This window comes from Trichoderma harzianum (genome assembly GCF_003025095.1).
Source record: "Trichoderma harzianum CBS 226.95 unplaced genomic scaffold M431scaffold_13, whole genome shotgun sequence".
In the NCBI taxonomy this organism is placed as follows: domain Eukaryota; kingdom Fungi; phylum Ascomycota; class Sordariomycetes; order Hypocreales; family Hypocreaceae; genus Trichoderma; species Trichoderma harzianum.
In genome coordinates, this window is record NW_020209261.1 from 944,694 (window position 1) to 962,727 (window position 18,034).

General features: G+C 48.4%; 7 protein-coding genes and 1 non-coding gene across 8 annotated transcripts; 5 read left to right on the forward strand and 3 right to left on the reverse strand.

Moving 5' to 3' along the window:
• Positions 1-234: 234 nt before the first annotated feature.
• M431DRAFT_55047 (hypothetical protein) lies at positions 235-621 on the forward strand (the record flags this gene model as incomplete). Its single annotated transcript, XM_024921318.1, has 1 exon — positions 235-621. A coding segment is annotated over one exon (387 nt), but the record flags the coding sequence as incomplete, so codon positions are not given.
• Positions 622-1,298: 677 nt separating this feature from the next.
• On the reverse strand, positions 1,299-2,252 carry M431DRAFT_94495 (hypothetical protein; the record flags this gene model as incomplete). Its single annotated transcript, XM_024924594.1, has 2 exons — positions 1,299-1,704; positions 1,777-2,252. 2 exons carry the CDS (start codon positions 2,250-2,252, stop codon positions 1,299-1,301), a joined length of 882 nt encoding a protein of 293 aa, XP_024770650.1.
• Positions 2,253-3,283: 1,031 nt separating this feature from the next.
• M431DRAFT_541013 (hypothetical protein) lies at positions 3,284-4,456 on the reverse strand. Its single transcript, XM_024921086.1, has 3 exons — positions 4,072-4,456; positions 3,507-3,993; positions 3,284-3,441 (listed from the first exon to the last, which is right to left on the reverse strand). The coding sequence occupies exons 1-2, from the start codon at positions 4,223-4,225 to the stop codon at positions 3,755-3,757; spliced, it is 393 nt and encodes a 130-aa protein (XP_024770651.1). The 5' UTR covers positions 4,226-4,456; the 3' UTR covers positions 3,284-3,441; positions 3,507-3,754.
• Positions 4,457-5,026: 570 nt separating this feature from the next.
• On the reverse strand, positions 5,027-5,125 carry M431DRAFT_t162. Its single transcript has one exon. It is a non-coding gene; the product is annotated as a tRNA-Ser (tRNA).
• Positions 5,126-6,227: 1,102 nt separating this feature from the next.
• Positions 6,228-7,946, forward strand: M431DRAFT_94116 (hypothetical protein; the record flags this gene model as incomplete). Its single annotated transcript, XM_024924551.1, has 2 exons — positions 6,228-7,402; positions 7,469-7,946. 2 exons carry the CDS (start codon positions 6,228-6,230, stop codon positions 7,944-7,946), a joined length of 1,653 nt encoding a protein of 550 aa, XP_024770652.1.
• A 1,207-nt stretch (positions 7,947-9,153) lies between these two features.
• Positions 9,154-10,507, forward strand: M431DRAFT_123954 (hypothetical protein). Its single transcript, XM_024912209.1, has 2 exons — positions 9,154-9,667; positions 9,733-10,507. Exons 1-2 carry the CDS (start codon positions 9,280-9,282, stop codon positions 10,434-10,436), a joined length of 1,092 nt encoding a protein of 363 aa, XP_024770653.1. The 5' UTR covers positions 9,154-9,279; the 3' UTR covers positions 10,437-10,507.
• A 593-nt stretch (positions 10,508-11,100) lies between these two features.
• On the forward strand, positions 11,101-12,342 carry M431DRAFT_511848 (hypothetical protein). Its single transcript, XM_024919746.1, has one exon. The coding sequence runs from the start codon at positions 11,573-11,575 to the stop codon at positions 12,260-12,262; it is 690 nt and encodes a 229-aa protein (XP_024770654.1). The 5' UTR covers positions 11,101-11,572; the 3' UTR covers positions 12,263-12,342.
• Positions 12,343-15,914: 3,572 nt separating this feature from the next.
• On the forward strand, positions 15,915-16,604 carry M431DRAFT_123959 (hypothetical protein; the record flags this gene model as incomplete). The annotated part of the gene is made up of 1 exon (XM_024912210.1): positions 15,915-16,604. One exon carries the CDS (start codon positions 15,915-15,917, stop codon positions 16,569-16,571), a length of 657 nt encoding a protein of 218 aa, XP_024770655.1. The 3' UTR covers positions 16,572-16,604.
• Positions 16,605-18,034: the final 1,430 nt, after the last annotated feature.

Here is an 18,034-nt window from a genome sequence, read left to right on the forward strand (position 1 = left end):
GTAGGGACGAGGAAAGATGGCCTCATTTTCTATATAAACCATCATGATGTGGGATTTTGGAGGAGATATCAACCATTCAACTTACATCTACCATCTTCAAATTACAAGCTTATAACATCAATTTACACGACTCTCACTATGTCTGCAAAGTACATCCTCGGAGCTCTTTCTCTCCTCCTTACAAACATTCACGCTGCTCCCACGGCGAACAAACCAGCACCTTCTACTATTTCATACTGCCCTCCTACAGCTGCCACCTTTGAGACGCAGCAGAAGATTTTCGCCGAGTTTGTTGGAATCATGTTCACAGAACGCAACATCACGAAAGCATACGATATTCATCTACTTGCTGATCCTAACTATGTGGACCACGATGCATTTCACGGGCCCAGCAAAGCCGACGGCCTTGCTCTTGTTGTTCCTTGGTTTCATGATACTTCTTTCAGCGTGTGGAACACGTTTGTGCAAAATGACATTGGCATCAGTGTTGAGATGGGTGTTATGGAAAACGGCACTACCGCAGCATTTGTCGACTTTTGGAGATTTCAAGGCACTTGCATTGTGGAACACTGGGATGTGATTGAATTCGTGACTGGAGATTCACCAAATCCCAGCCCGCTCTTCCCATTGCCGCCCCCCTTGAAACCTTCTGCTGATGCTGGAAAGAGCCAGTAAACAAGGTTGGCTTTACGGAGCAGCAAATGCCATCGGGTTCGATTATTGTATGAGGGGCATTGTTCAGAGGATTCTGGATGATGATGGCGAGAATAGACTTGATAAGATGCTGAAAACAGGGGACAGGGTTAAAGATTTCATTCTTGTAGAGCTCTGATATAGAGTTCGTTTGCACATTTAGTATTCAGATATTTAATAAGAACAATTGATAAGTTCCTCGAGATGATTGTCCTGCAGTATAGAAGCAAATTTTAGTGATATGACCAAACTAAAGCAGGTTGGTAGTTGCTACGGTAAACGGCAGCTTGTATAGAAGGTCAGAATTTGATAAGAGGCTGTTAGTCGTTTGATCTATGCAGTGAGCACCCAGTAAACCCACATAAGTTGCCTATCCAAGATCCAGATATATATAATACAGGTGGTTAACAAGTATTCCACCCTCTCATTAGGCATTTACTCCTGACATACTTACATAAAGTCATATGGTCATTAGCGATTGGGAGGAAACAGTATAACAGACGCGAAACAACATAGCCACGACGAATCCATACCCATGGAGAACATTAAACATTATTCCTCTATTGTATGGCAGGCTATAATCGCAAATAAAAAAAATTCATTCATCATGTCCCTTCCAAAGTCGCAAAGTACCAACCTGTCTTCTCCTTGTGTGTCTTCTTCAGAGATCCTTTCAGCCAACAGCGATGCAAACTGCCGTCGCCTGGAAGAATACCCCAGCCACATCCCGTGCAACCAGGATAGTTGGCGCAGCTAGTGATGCAGTCTTCCATGCCAACGGTATATACACTTGTCAAGTCTTCTGCTTCATCCGCACCGCTGTAATCTATCCCGCAGATAAGTAAAAATGTCTTTTGGGAGTCAGGGACATTATATTGAGTGCCGTTGCTGGTTGGGCAGGAGAGTACATCAGACGAGGGGGGCTTAGTCGCAGATGGTGTCTTTGAAGTCGAGGTCGCGGTCGAGATCGAAGTCGAAGTGTGCGGTAACCCGGTAGACGTCGTTACAGGGCTATCGTAGAGAGATTGTGGTTAGTACAAACAGCCATCGATATGAACTTGAGAAAAGTATTCTTCAACGTACCTTGGTTGCGTACTTGACTTGTGTTTCTGCGCTCCAAGTCCAACGCCAACGCCAACCCCTACTGCAACCGCCACAAGCAGCACAACAGCTCCCAACACAAGCCAAAATATCCGGGGTCTCAGTCCACAAATCGTGGCCGTTGGGATGGGGGCTGGTGGAGCGACATGATCGTACCGAAAATCGTAAAACTCTCCTGCCTTCTGGAGTATGTTGGTGGTGCTCGATGCGTCGAGGTTGGTATCCCTCGTCGCCGGAGGGGGGCTTCTCGAAGAGTCTCGTAAGAATGTAGGCCCAGATGGCTGGAATACGGAAGTGCGGTCCCGGGCTGTTCGGTTGGAGTAGCCTCTGCCTCTGCCTCTGCTGTCACGGTAATGTTCGGACTCGATTTCGCTTCTCGTGGCGGTGGTTGAACGGCTACGCTGCCCCTCGTTATCTCCTCCTCGTCCGTCAAGGCTGTACTGGGACTGATTCCCCATTGAACTCCTCCGCCAAAGTGCTTCGCGATCAACGCGCCCCAAATCCGTCTCCAGTACTCGTAATCAGTTTCTTCCTGTTTCTATCCTTTGGCATCAGCCGCCGCTCAAATAAGGCTCGAGATGGAATCTCAACCCAGCAACGCCTGAGCTTGCTTCCGTTTGACAGGGAGCTCCTTTTGTTTTAAATGACAATGGGCAATGTCATCTCTGACGTCTTGGGCTAATTTCCCCTGCTCGGCGCCATCACGTGGCAAGACCCTGTCAGTTCGTGCAAAGAATTCGATAGTGCGACGTTGAATCCGCTTAGAGCCGATATTAGTGTTCCGAAAGCAGTCCAGAATGCCGCGATTCATCAACTGCCAGGAGCCGGCTAATATGACAGGACGGAGCCCAGCGCGCACAGACAGAAATTAAGCACGCGCCTTGTCAATGCCGTTGAGAAGCCCGTAATCATCTAATACGAGTTATCTGTACGCCAGAGGCTTGGCCACCGGCGTTGCGAGCCACCAATGGCATCGCTCGATCTTGCAAACGTGATGGTAGTCATCCCCAGTAATCAAGCAGGTCGTAGTCATCCCGCAGTGGGTTCGATCGACCGTAACCGAGAGCCTCTCTCCATCCACGGAGATGATCGAGAAAAAATCCATCTCTCCGTTAGCCGCCAAAACAGCTTGACATTGACAATTTATGAGAGACATACCTGCGCTGTGGGTCAAACTGGTATAAAACACACATATGAAGTAGAGGGAAACGGCTGGACAAGAAGATCCACAACACAGCAGCAACACGGTCAGCTACTCGTCAACGGACGATTGCGCGACAACAGAAAACTGCCCTCCGGCATCTGTCATACCAAGTTGTGGTCCTTTCTCATCAATGAAAATTGTGCGACGTGGTTGACCCGACCAAGATCCAGAACTGCAGTAGGTCAAAGACAGATGCGTGGTCGGCCATCCTCGTCTTGACGAATAAGCGACTCGTCTCAAAGTTGCTGTGCTGAGAATTAGATGCCGAGCTGTCCTCCATCAAGGCGACCCCAGACCACATCTTGTGCTCGACATGTCAAGGGCGAGAACGCGATTCGCTCCATATATAATCTGGGTGATGCCCTTCAAACCAAGGACGAGTATTAGCCTGTCTTGAGATCTGACAAGTGTTCCAGTGTGGTCGAAGCAAAATCGCATGTGTCCTTGAGAATTCAGGTCCATGAATTAGTACATGCAACTAAATAGAGCTGCGGGTTGGGGCGAGAACCCACATGAAAAGAACCCTATCCGTACACCAAGCCAGTGTTGGCAGGTAAGCACAACGTTTCAATCATCACCTGCAGCGACTTGCGCAAACTTGATGTTGGGCGGGAAATGATCATCGCAAACTGCTGCGGGGATAGACTGGTGAGGGTTCAGACCATCGTCATCGTCATCGTCCGATCCTACGTCCCGTCCCACTATCCCACTTGGTGTCTCTCTTCAGAGTGCGCTTGTCGTCGTTAAACCCTCATGTTATGATCTTGTTATCTGCCTTTGAAACAACAACACGCATATGCCGCCGCCACAGGCAATCTGGATGACTTGAGTCTTGGCCTTTCTATGGGAATTGAGAAATGGATTTACCCGCCCAATGAGCGTCGCATTGTTCTTCGAATCCAGGCCTAGCTCGCCACACTCGTCGCTGACAAAATCTATAGTTTTAAGGACTGGAGTTGTGGGAGCTTCCGCATGTGGTGGAGCAAGCTTAGAAGCTACAGCAGACGTAGAAGATGTTAAGTTTTGTGTCTTTGTAGAAGCTGCCCGAGATGAATGTAGCGGTGAGGGCATACCATTTGGTACGGCATTGACCTTTTTGGACGGCTGAAGTTTGGAACTTGTGGTTTCATTTTCGCGAGAAACTGTTTGGCCTATCGTTTGCCCTTTTCCGGGGCCAGTGTCGTGTGTCCAGTTGTCTAGCGGCTTATGGTTAGGCACTGTTCCCATATCAATGTTGAGTCTGTCTAGAGAATGAGAGGCAGAGAAACAATGTAAGAAATGAGGATAATTGTGATTTGGAAGCGAGAGATGACGGGGAATGTCTCATCAGTTGTTGTTCCCCGGTAGGAAGCACTGGATCTCGTGCCATGTTGGGAAGCGGGTATTGATGCCTGATCTTTGGCTAGTTTCTTGCCGCCGCGCATGATTCAACAAGACCCGGCGCCTAGGACAACAAGAGAAGGGAGTAGCTATTAAGCGCCCTTGCGACTGCTTGGAGTTTGAGCATTGAAACCTGATGTGAAGGAAAGCTGTTTATTTACTACTGCGGGCATTTACGTAAAGTGAGTATTAGGTAGATGCCCAATTCTCTAAGCATCTGCTACCATTACTATTATATCGTCTACTATGCGGTATTACATGTTTTGCGGGATGCTGGATAGCACAATTGGGGTACTGAATAGGCGTTCCCCAAGAAAGACGAGAAAGGAACTGACGATGCTGTCGTCACAAGTATCATATGAATGCATAATGCATTCATCGTCGCAAAAAATGGTTTTGTTAGTCTGGAGGCGGTCGTATGCACTGCTCACACAGAATGTAATTGCAAGTTTGGGCGTTGTAGACTTGAGAGGAGTTGATGAAGTGACGGCGTTTGCAAGCGCTGTACAGGTTCATTTAATCACAGGCACGTGAGTAATGAGTCGACGCCAGCCTCGTTCATAGAGACAGAAGAAACAAATATGAGAAAGAGGGACAAAAAGAATTGTAAACAAACAAAAATCAGATTGGGAAAATTGCAAAAAGCAACGACAGAGGCAGGGTTCGAACCTGCGCACCCGAAGGTATTAGATAGCGAGAATCGTGTTAATTCAAGTCTAACGCTTTAGACCACTCAGCCACTCTGCCTGATGATCTGATGATGACATTGTGCTGGATAATTCGGACTAAGTAACAATCACAGTGGATCACTCATTCACTCCGCAAGATGGCTGCATCCCCCATTCAAAACACGCTTCATCATCACGTCGTTGAAGGGCGCATTTATACTTGTCCGCAGGGATAATTATATGATTCAAATTACTTGAATGGTCGGTAAAATGTCTCATCATTGCATATCAGACATAGATACTCCGCTAGATAGCAGTTGTTAGCTTATCAATTTTGTACCGTCTGTTTCCGTGGATCTTCTCGCCCACCTGAGAAGGGCCAGATGCTATTATTCTGCACAATTATAGTTAATCTACCAAGTGTGCGCGGCGGTGTATATCGTCAATGTTTGTGGCAGTAAAGTTTGGCTTCATCCGAGTCGCATTTTCGCACTCGTTAAGCTCTCTTGCTGCATTGCTAGTAGACACTCATCATCTATCACATGCTGTTCATACTACCCATTTGCCATCAACGCTATATTATCCAACACCAGATATACTATCACCAAGGATGACAAACCATCTACTGCAATTACCATCAACGGCCTTGAAACCAAACCAAATTGAGTCATCTTACTAGTAACTCTTCTATTGCGTTTACAGTGTTGCTACTCGCCCTTTGTTTTTCCTTGTTTGGTGCCGGGTAGGGTGATTTCGAGGCGCGCCAGGATTCACGCACCGATCCGGGGTTCATACTCGCCCATACTGAGACACTGATAAACACACCTATTGTAATGCTACCAGACCCCATCAGACTAAACCAGCTCGATCAACTTCCCCGCCATCGCGCTATCGCAACTCAACGCCAAGATGCCGGATACAAAAGGTCCAGCCCGGAGCTGCGAATCTCCCGTGACATAACAACCTCTCAAGGTACATATGGTTGGTAGCACCACTGCACATATCCTCCCTCACGTGCTCCCCGTTGACCATGTGCTTTGGCATTTCCAACTAACTGCCAATCATCCTCTGCAGTATCCTTAGCCATCGTCTTACAGCTGTAGCGGGAGCTTCCAGCTTGGCGACAACGGCCGAAAATGGTGTTGCTCAATTGCTTCGCCAAATATGGCGCCGTCGGCGTCATGGCAGCAGGCCAGGCTGCTGCTCTGGTGCCCATCAATCTCGCATGGCACTCCAAACATCTCCACGATCACGAGGAGCGCGTCTCGGTCAAGCAGCTCGAGGACAAATACCCCAACATCAAGGCCTACAACTTCTCGGTCCCGATCGACCATTTCCACAACGAATCGAGATACGAGCCGCATTCGAGCGATTCATTTCCGCTACGATACTGGCTCGACACGTCCAACTACAAGCCTGGAGGCCCCGTCATCGTCCTCCACTCCGGCGAATTCGACAGCGATGGGCGACTGCCATATCTCCAGCATGGCATTGTGCCTATTCTGACAAAGGCAACGGGAGGCGTCGGCCTTGTCATGGAACATCGGTACTACGGCACCAGCTTCCCCGTGCCCGACTTGACGAATGAGAACTTGCGCTTTCTCACAACAGAGCAGGCTCTAGCCGATACTGCCTACTTTGCACAGCATATTGAGTTTCCTGGTCTGGAGCACCTAGATCTGACAGCTTCTGCAGCTCCGTGGATCATCTACGGAGGCTCTTATGCCGGCGCATTTGCTGCCTTTACGCGCAAACTGTATCCTGATGTCTATTGGGGCGCCATCTCATCATCAGGTGTGACGGCCGCGGTCGAGGATCTATGGCAATATTACGAAGCGGCGCGACAGTATGCACCAGGAGACTGCGGGCCCACGACACAAAAGCTCACCCACGTGGTTGATTCTGTCCTCTTTGGCGACGACGCGACCAATGTGCGTAAATTCAAAGAACTGTTTGGCCTGGGGGATCTCGACGACGATGACTTTGCCACCACCATCTCCCGCGGTCTTAGTGGGCTGCAGTCTACCAACTGGGACCCGGAAGAGGACGTGTCTTCCCTCGGAATTTACTGCGCGGTCATCACCTCCAACGCTCAACTGTTTGCCAGCACGACTCACCTCATTCCAACTGTGCAGAATCTCGTCTCCCAAGCAGGCTTTGAATCCCAAGCCGAGGTCCTTTCTGTCCGCATGCTCAACTACATCGGTTATGTAAGAGATTACGTTAAACGTAATCTCAAGTCTTCGAGCTGCAAAGGCAAATCCGTCGTGGAATGCTTCTCTTCCAAGTATATCTCTACTGATTCTAGCCTTGAGGCTGGATGGCTGCGCAGCTGGAGCTACCAGGTTTGCACGCAGTGAGTATTATCGCACTCCATCTATGGCATCGACCATTTCGTGTTGCTGACTTGAAATCTTCCCAGATGGGGATATTTTGTCACTGGTTCAGGCACCCCGAAAGACCAGCTTCCTATGATTTCTCGAGCCGTTACCCTCAAATCGGCTTCGTCGCACTGCGAAATCCTCTTTAACATCACTTCTTCTCCCGATGTAGAGTCCATCAACAAGCTAGGAGGCTTCAACTTCAGCTACCCTCGTCTGGCGATTATAGATGGGCTGCAGGATCCATGGCGATCTGCGACACCACACGCAACTGGCCTTCCCGACCGAAAGTCAACTACCAGTGAGCCGTTTATGCTTATTGACTGGGGCGTACACCATTGGGATGAGTTTGGCCTGTCTGAGGATACGCACGTCCCAGGTCTGCCGCCCCCTCAAGTTACGGAAGCACACAAGGCGGAGATTGAGTTTGTGCAGGCCTGGCTGAAAGAGTGGGAGGAAGAAAAGGGAAGCTCCAGTCGGCAACCGCATCAAGAAGACGAGATGATGGAGGAGTTGTAGGATAGAATACGGCCTCATGAATTATTATTACACCTATTTTTCCTCGTCACTGTAGCAACTACTGTACCAATCGGATTCTGCCTTTAGATCTGCAAGCATGTGCTATTCATATGACTGGTGTGATGAAGGTCATCCAATGCTGACCACAACTTATAACCTTGTTTTTTTAACGCAAAGCCAACCCACACGCTTAGAGTGTCACCGGCAGACTGGAACGGTTTATCCACACCCCCAATTCTTGGCAAGCGGAGGACAGAAAAACCGAGACCGGGAAGATTTTAAACACCAACAAGTTAAACCATACGCCGCCTACAAAAGGAATAGCTGCTATATCTACATTTCCCTACTATGTCTATATTTCTTGAGTTGCTGCTACTATATCTACATTTTTCTAGTGACTACTACTATATCTGCATCTTTCTAGCAACCACTACTTTATCTACATTTTTCTAGTAATTGCTACTATATTTATAGTAAAGTCCGGCTGGTGGCTGAATAGGCGTTCTACGAGTTGGTTAGGTGCTCGGATTACTGAATGTACCTATGTACGTATACATTTTGCGGTCTCGCTTTTTCTCTCGCTTGCTTGGATAAAATGCCCAGTAGTGCATATTCCCAAGTAAAAAGCGATGCCCCATCGTCATCACCATATATGGAATGCAGTGGATTTCAAATCTTTGCCATCAATTGACAAAGCCCAAAAAGTCGTGGCGATATCTACCATTTATACTTTGGTGAAGAGATGCCTTGGAACGGATAATCGGAGTAATTACTTGATGATTCCCGGAAGATAAAGCTTCTGTTGTTACAAATAGGGAGGGCAGATCTTGCCGCGCAAGAAAACGGCAATTGGTGACCCTGCGCGATCAGTAATCGGACAAGTCTGAATTCCTGATTACTGATCTCCGCCTCATATGTCTCTTCCGTACTGGAAAACGAGGCAACAGACACCGAATTCGGCCTAGTCGCACCGTCTTGTCGGAGCCCGTTCCTTGTGAATCGCTACGGAATGCCGGTTGAACAGCCATCCCACCGGCTGGAGATAGACTCAAAGCCACGGAAAGCCATCGCTTTATACTAAGAAATTGAGAGCGTTCAAGGGTGCGTTCTGACGGCGTGACACGATGATCAGTAATATGATATCAGTGGGCGCCTCGGCAGCAAAGAACGAAGGCCATGGAAGAGATAATGAGAAAGCAATAGCCGGTATAAATATCCAGCTCTCCGGCACCTGAATAGATGAAGAAGCCAGAAACTCGATCAGCTGTGAAGCCAACCCGCAGTGCTTTTACTCCCCAAACTCTCTCTTATCACAACTCGACCTCATTCCAAGATGGCACCTCTCGTGTTTGTCGTGGGCGGAACAGGCGCCCAGGGCATTCCCGTCATCCGCGGTCTGGTCAAGGATGGCGCCTATTCGGTGCGATTCTTGACCAGAGACGCGACCTCGGCCAGATCTAAGCTGCTTCTCTCTCTGGGAAACGTTGAAGCTCAAGAGGGTAGCTTTGCGAGCGAGGCTGATCTCCGCAAGGGATTTCGCGGTGCCCAGTATGCCTTTGTGAACATTGATGGGTTCAACAGCGGCGAGAAGACTGAGATATTCTGGGCTATTCGATCATACGAACTTGCGCTGGAAGAGGGCATCAAGTTTTTCGTGTATGGCAACCTGGATTACGTGTACAAGAAGAGCGGATTCGATCCCAAGTTCAGAACCGGCCATTGTTAGTGAAATAATTTGTCTGGCTTAATTGCACGATACCGAATGAGACGTTAACCTGTGAAACAGATGATGGAAAGGGCCGCATCGCCGAATGGATCCTCCAGCAGAACAAGGACCCCGAGATTGCCAAGCGGATGGGCGCCGCAATCTTCACCACCGGTCCTTACATCCAAATGGCGCTCGGCATGCGCACGCCAATGTCTCCCGTTGTTGAAGACGGAGTGGTTACTTGGAAGGTGCCTCTTGGAGAAGGCGCTGTGGCTCACGTTGATCTCGACGACTGCGAGTACTACGTTCGCTGGTTGTTTGACCACCAGTATCGTTCCAACGGTCTGGACCTCGAAGTCGCCATTGAGCTTGTGGATTACCACGAAATGGCCAAGGCTTTCACAAAGGTCACTGGCAAGCCTGCAAAGTATGTTGACGTCGACTTGGATACGTACTGGACATCGGGACCCTTTGGCTCCGGGCAGACTGCTGCCGGCTATAACGCCGACCTCTCAGATCCGAGCACAATGAACATGCGAGACAACTTTACCGGGTTCTGGAACATGTGGAAGTACACGCGCACTGGAAACCGCGGTGTCATTAAGCGTGACTTTGCTCTGCTGGACGAGATTCACCCCAATCGCATCAAGTCTGTTGAAGAGTGGTTTGTGCGAGAGGAGAAGAAGAGCAAGGAGCAGGGTTTGCCTAGCGTCTGGGAGCGAGCCACTAATCTGAAGCCTGTCTTGAAGATTGCAGAAGATGGACGAAGAGGCCGTCTATAGGCGGGACCTCGTTGGTTCCAGAATAGATGCCGAGAGTTTTTTTTTGTTAGAAATCCTATAGAATGCTGAACCAATTGACTATCTAAAGTGTTACAAAGTGTCAATTGACCGAGGACGTTGATTAAACGCCCTTCATGTGATTCGAATGAGCTGAACACGCATAGAACACGGCGCCCACAAAGTGGATATTGACTGTCCAAAATGACTTCCACTTCCCGTCCCTTGTCGTGCGTGTCTTCTCGTGATTGAATGCAATGTAACAGCGATTGGCGTATTGACACTAAAAGCCATTGGGCTCAGGCCACTATCCTATCGTCAATGTTACCTCACATCACATCTCTTCGGCCAATAATTGCAGATGCCCTGGTCGATACGGAGTCGCAATCGCGCTACTACACCCTTTGCACTCCGCATTATTTCTCCAATTGTTGGGGTAATAGCACGTGTAATAGCACATACTCCGTATTACTCTGTCCTCCATACATTATTTAGTCTACAAGCTGTACCCTATTAATTGCCTATCCCCGGCATTCCTACGCAGGATGAGCCTCGAAGGATTACTCGTACTGTGATATGCACGGGATAGTGAGTACAAAATAGTCCCTGATTCGCACACATAATAGTGACGGCTCGGATCCCCGCAGCATACTCGTACAGTATGGGGGCCTCATCCTCCTGTCCCTTGTCCTCCTGCATAGCAACCTCCGCATCCGATTGGATACATTGCGCATGCCCAAGGATTTATTCGACAAAAGGTAACCACTCCGACGCGGTAGCAAGGTTAGGATTAATTCCTTTCGCACGCGATTGCAGCTGCTGGAAAATGCAAGTGGCTGAATTTAGCTCGAGGGATGGCGGCGAGCAACGGCCGAGAACGATTACAGTTGGTCCTTTTGAGATGCCTAGCCGGGTTAAAGGCTATCTTGTAACGTCACATCCACTCCGCCATTTACATATGAGTAGCACAGCTGAGCCTGAAGCCTGCACATGGCAAGCTTTTGGTCTGCCACAAGCTTTCGTGTGACGCGAACGAGATCGAGATATAAGTACGAAGCTCCTCAATCTCCTAGAAGACGAAGAGGCTCTGCGCTAGAAGAATCGGACAAGAAGGAATTCAAGAGCAAGAACAGTCCAAGATGCATCATCACCTTCTCACTCTCTCCGCTGCTGCTGGCCTCCTCGCTACGGCCTCAGCTACCTACTCGAAGCTTCCCAGTGTCAATGTGCCCTCATGTCCTCGTGTCGGCACAATTAGCTACAGCAAGTCAGTGCCCGACCTGACGCCCTTCCCGCTCACGCAGGTCAACCTGTGCTACACAGACGAGAGCCTCGAGCTCTCATTCATTGCCTACGACGAGGTCAATTACTTCTTCAACGCCTCACAGGGCACAAACGACGACATCTGGGAGTACGAAGTCATGGAGGCCTTCCTCTACAAGGGCACCGAAGACCCTCAGACATACGTCGAGCTCGAGGTCAACCCCAACAACGTCACATACCAGGCGTTCGTTTACAACCCCTCAAAGAATCGCGCGGTCGGCGCGCCCTTTGACCACTTCTTCGTTTCGGATCCCGCTACGGACGGCTTCAGCGCAAAGACGGTCCTCAACAAGCCCGCGAAGACTTGGAAGAGCACTGTTACTGTCCCTCTGGGCATCTTCAACGTCGACGTCGGCAAGGCCAAGGGCACATCTTGGAGGATGAACTTTTTCCGAACTGTCGTCAGCCCTGAGATTTACCCTAACCAGACTCTTGGTGGATGGTCGCCGCCGGACCAGGCAAGCTTCCATATTACAAAGTTCTTTGGTCATGTCAAATTTATTTGATCGGGAGGATATGGGGTTTCGATTGGTGTTTGCGAGCCGTAAAGCGGAATTACAAAGCACATTGTACATAATGCGGCATGCCTGATCTAATGTAATTGTCTACGATGAATGATCTGACGTATTTTGACTTGAGTGTTATGCTTCTGTTTTGCCTCCTTGGCCTCAATTGGTGATGAATTGGCCGTGGCCGTGCTTCGTCGCTCTCAAATCTATTATCGTAGTGCTGCGATGTGCTACATTAACCCGATGTCTGGGGTTTTTTTCTGTTGTGCAGCTGATTCCATTCAACATCATGAAAATATCCGCACTCATAAAAATATCTGCTCTCGTAAAAATATTTGCTCTCACAAAGATATTTTCTCTGCCAAAAAGAGTTCCTACAGCCAATGAATACTTTGCATTGCAGCATTATTTTGCGAGTTGGAATGAAAGATTCTGCCAAGAAGCAGCAATCCACACGACAAATGCATGTGATTGCTGACACCGCGCGATTACTAGATCGAGGAAGAAAAAAACAAGGTTAAAAAGTAACTCTCGCATCAATTGATGATCAGAGCTCAACCGTGCTTACCACATCAGTATCATGGAGCGGGAGGAAATGTGACTGAAGTGTTATGGAGCTCTTCGCATAGCTCTTCTGTATTGCATTAAACACCAAGGAATTTTCCCGATTTATACGAGGGTGTTGCGGGCTGTAGCAAATATCACATGTTCATTTTCGCCAATAATCGTGCGAAACAACATGATAAGTTGTATCTAGTGGTCCACTAAGGGCAGTCACTGCTGGAGCTCAGCTATAAAAGGTCAGCCTTGAAAGTCAGCCTCCTTAAGGCTGATTTTTCTCGCCATTTTCTGACTCTCACACCCCTACTGGCGATCAGTGTTCCATACAAACACACTGCCGAGCTAAACGCGACTAGCCATCCGGAGAATTTCTGCATGTCCGTCTTCCCGGTTAAGACACCGGTGGGGAATCGTGTTTGGCTTAGCTGACTTGCGAGATGTGACCGGTAATACAAATGGATGATACGGCGGAACTCGCGAGGTGGGTTCGACGATATGCATTTCCGGAGGCGGAAAAGAATAGATGGGACTAGACTTTGACGAATTTGGCGATATCTGTTGCCCTGATAGTCTAGCATAGGGAGCGAATGGAGAACTATGTTCTAGAAATAGAAGCTTGATAGTTGCAGTCTATCCAACGCCTTAACCCTTTCGTTATACGACGATATACGGATGGAAAAAGATATATTTTTCGCATAGATCTAATATTTCATGGTATTGGGATTCAGATAGTTAGATACGACTTCTATCGAAATACACATCAAAGACGAAGAAACCCCTGTGCTGTCCTGTGCTGTTTGCCGAACTCCGCAGCCAAAAGTATCGTCGTTCAGCACGCTCCGCCTCGTATAACTAGGCAGCCGTTTAGATAACCACTCTGGAGATGCTTTAGCTCGGTTGTTTCGTTTTGTTACTGGCTGGCTGTTAATTTCGGAAATAATTTTTCCGTCTGATAGTTTCGTCCGAATCGCTTGGTCCGCATCGTGTATCACTGTTTTCCGTCTCCACGATAGGTTTTATTCTGAAACAGATAATCTCAGCTTAGTTCACTCCAACGAGATCACCATACTCTCCAAGGTGGTTCTATTTTATTCTCCCTCTCTTTGTAATGATCCAGTTACGCCACTTTCTGGCGTCTTTGTACTCATCTAGAGCTTCAATCCTCATACCGCCTTCCCCTTCACCACTCAGCGCTATTCCTGCCTATGAATGACTCACAGACGCCAGTGAAAAGACTTGCGAGTTCATCAAACTGAATGCGGAGAAACAGAGATGGAGATTGAAGAGGCTCTGCAGAGGCGGGGCTATGCGCTTAGCTGCGCATCAGAGCGGCTGAGACATGAGCTGGTCTCCTGATGGAGATACAACTTTCATGACTATTTAAAGCATCTATGAGTCGTCTTTTGATCTTATCCGATACATAGGCTAAACAAACCATTGGTTGAAGGAAAAGCACCCTGTCTGCGGATGCCGTGCCATGTTGCGAATTCCTGGTCAGCAATGACGAAGCTGACAACCAGGTCGTGTTTGAAGAGTCGGAGTGCGTCCACGTATCATATCAGCACCATTGAAGTAGTGTTGCATGAACAGCAAGAGACAACTCTCCAACAAAAGTCCGCCCCCAGGAAACGCCGTGCCCTGTGCCTCCACAAGCCGTCGATTTTCCGGTAAGGCTCAAGTCGCCGGTTTCGTCTACCGAGCCCAAATTATCCCTGACAATAGTCTTTCAGCCTTGGCAAGCTTTATGAGACTCGAGGTTGCTATTAAGATACATCAATGTAGGCAAGGTCACAAACATCGAGAGTAGTGAAGCGTTTGTGCCCGTGACCACCTGATTAGATCTAATACAATTTGTTTTTGTTTTCATTATTGACTATTCTGAACAATGAACAAAGCCTTAATACAGCTGTATATAGACGGCAAACATGATCATATAGTCATGAAACTAATGACTATGTGGAAAAGGCAGAGAAAAGCTGACACTGACACTAACCCAGTGGGTGGAATATCGCTTATCACCGTAGGCTTGTTACAGAAACTGCCAACGATAAAAATAAACTGGCACGTATCGGCAACCATGAAGTATAACCGGGGATCAATATTGGACTTTGCTAAGGAATCTTCTTATTATAGTGCTCAAGGGAAGGGGGGCGTTTTGAGATAACTGATTGGCCTCTTGACACTCCTGATGCCGAAGTTACGGCAACTACCCCTTGATTTCGTGTATGAGCTTTAGTCCCAATACGCGATGCAACTAAGCCATTTTAATGAGAACCAACTCTCCTAGAAAGTCAATACCGGTTCGTCCTGACGTGTCGTAAAATCGGGTATCACTCCACATTTCATGTCGGTACGTAGTGTCTGCATACATCTCTGTAAAGACAGGACTTACCAAGTGGGTGTCTTCTCTCCACTGTTTGAATCAAAACTTACGACATGAAGGGCATATGAAACTTAACTGACAATCCCTATCTTAGGCACAGAACAAGGCTGAGTCTTTCACTGCGCCCTGCCTTACCGAGCATGACGGACAGAGCTTGACACCAACATAACTTTATAGCGCCAGACATGGCAGAGGTAATGAAGGCAGTGATAAAGGCAGTAAATATAGCAGAGGTTGCTTTCAGTAAATGTAGTAAAGACAGCAAAGACAGTGAAGGCAGAAAAGGATGAGGACCTACTACACTAGTTTCCCTATCTTTGACAATCGAGATCCGAGACGGATAGGCTTATTAGTAAATGGCAGTCTAGTAGGGCTCGCGTGGGAGGCTGTCAAAATTGTGGACAAATTACCATTGGATGTAAATTAAACTTCCTCGCCGCTCGCGTGCCGCCCGTAAGCTGTCGCTCTCTTAGCCGCTGACCCGGTTTTGGGCTATGTTGCCGTATTTGGATCTACTGCAGGGCTGCTGCTAACTGAGTCAAAGAAGGGGTCGGCATATAACTAAGTAGCTGCCTCCCACCGGCCTCCATCTGCCAGTAGTCGTTCTACATACTTGCAACTAATCCCAAAGGCTGTTGATTGCCAATTAATTCTACTACTCTCTTGCCTTGCCCTCCAACAATTTTTGGATGACTCGTTAGGGTCATGGAAAACATCTTCTACTCGCCAGACTCTCTCCAGCCTACGATTTCAGCCAGCTTCGAAGACGACGATTCACGCTGGCAGGCTGTACAAGAGCGTAATATTCGTGCTGATGGAATGTTTGTTACTGCAGTGCGCAGCACCAAAGTCTACTGTCGACCGGTCTGCAAATCCAGACACCCTCGCCGCTGCAATGTGCTATTCTTCGTAACGGGACAGCAAGCACAGTTAGCAGGTTTCCGCCCTTGCAAACGCTGCAAACCGGAACTCGATGGCTGTATGCCAGAAGATCCCGCCGTTCAGAAGATCCGGGAACTACTACAGGAGTGGGAGAGAGCAGCAGTCAGTAACACTGGTCCTAGCCAGTTGAGCCTGAGCCAGATGGCGAAGCAAGCCAACGTTTCAAAATGGTACTTTCATAGAGTCTTTAAGAAGTTTGTTGGCGTGACTCCAGTCCAGTATCTGAGGATGTGTCGGAACACGGTACAGGGGCAAAATCAGGATATGAACTGGCTGGATCAGCTAGCTGATGGTCCAGTCGATTGGCTGCATCTGACGGATAAGTTTGCGGATACAGAGAATCCAGCGACGGAAAACCCTTTCAAGATCCCCGATGAAGGCAGTCTAGCCGTTGGTGGGGATTTTTATTTCTATAATTAGTACATATGGTGCGACGAGGTAATACGAAGAATGGCAGAACAGAGAAATCGTCGTTTGTTGTTGAAATAAAAGTTCAGATGTGGAGCTTCATCACCACAACCGCCTTGTCCACTTTCTCCGTCCTTACAGAAATAAGCAGTCAACGAGGCCAGGTAAAAGCAATTGAAACGCCCATAAGAGAAGAAGTTCATGATTGAATCATAGAGTGTTACATCCGATTGTATTCGGAAGAGCACGACAATTTGAGGAAGATGAGTGCATCCACGTGTTCGGATTTGAGTAGCGGAATTAGGGGCGACCCTCACTCAACAAGGCGGCGGCTCTCGCTCTTCGTCGATCTCCGGCATCACACTTGAACGATTTTGGTGCACATCCTGGAAAGGAAGAGGCTCAGCGGTATTATCATCCCGGCTGTTCTCACAGTAACGCCATGTAACGCTAATGCTAGCATGATGAAGAATAGCAGCGATTTCTTAGGGTTAGCGAACCGACACCCAGTTTATATCCTACAAACACCTGGGCTAGCAAATCACATGTGTTTCAATCATCCCAACAAGGTACTGGTTAGCGTCGGATTTGGGATGGCGCTCAGTTGGCCCTCGTACCACAGGGAGTCTGACGGTCAAGGATTGCAAGGCAGCCAAATTCTTTGCAGACAAGCTGGGGTTGGCCAACGTTATACTTAACCTCTTTAGTCAAAGTCTCCCACCAAAACTCATTTGCGGCGTTGCTTCCTGACATAGCATGTGAGCCCTCCTGTATCCTGATTCAACGCCCGATCCAACGCCACCCGCCTGAAGAACGCCTCGCGTCGGCTAAGCATTATCTCCCCGGTTTTACGACATACCTGTGCTTTCGAAACTATTCTCATTGGGAAGGCGGAGTGAGATTTGTCATGACTAGTAACTATTTGCGCCCTACAGCCAACCACTCATTTGCAGCCTTTGCCCGAAAAGTTAGCCGACCATAGGCATAATAGTAGTGCATATTAATCGTCCAGTCACGAAAGCCTCTTCAGATCTGGGTAACATGAAAGAATTAAAGAAACATACTGCCGGGGCACGGATCAACGTCATCGTCAAAGCCCTCGTGACGCAGTGGCTAAGCGTCTGGCAGGCTCTATGCGCGTTCATCGCATAAGGCAGTCGGTTCGAATCCGGCCGGGGCACCCTTTCCAGCTAACTTTTCCCCACGACACAACCAATAAGCAAGCCCCCCGGCTTGTGAAGACACAACGCTGAAGACCCCTCTAGGTCCCGCAGCAGCTATAGGCTAGCTAGCTAGCCTACGACGACACACTAGGTTTTTCCCCTTGTAGAGAGGGGTTTTTTCCCTTATACTGGCTTGCTAGTATAAAAATTCTGTATCTTTCCTTTACCACACTGAAACGTAGCGAACAGGGGTCAACACCTCCGGCTATTGGTTGATAAGCTTGCTGTCTAGCTAGGCCGGTCTCGAAGGAA

Excerpts from the sequence above, each read along its gene's own strand:
- M431DRAFT_541013 (XM_024921086.1), bottom strand. The coding sequence starts at position 4,225 with ATGGGAACAGTGCCTAACCATAAGCCGCTAGACAACTGGACACACGAC. Across the intron at positions 3,994-4,071 it reads GGTCAATGCCGTACCAAATG|CTTCTAAGCTTGCTCCACCA; the intron begins GTATGCCCTCAC and ends CGTCTGCTGTAG.
- M431DRAFT_123954 (XM_024912209.1), top strand. The coding sequence starts at position 9,280 with ATGGCACCTCTCGTGTTTGTCGTGGGCGGAACAGGCGCCCAGGGCATT. Across the intron at positions 9,668-9,732 it reads CAAGTTCAGAACCGGCCATT|ATGATGGAAAGGGCCGCATC; the intron begins GTTAGTGAAATA and ends CCTGTGAAACAG.
- M431DRAFT_511848 (XM_024919746.1), top strand. The coding sequence starts at position 11,573 with ATGCATCATCACCTTCTCACTCTCTCCGCTGCTGCTGGCCTCCTCGCT.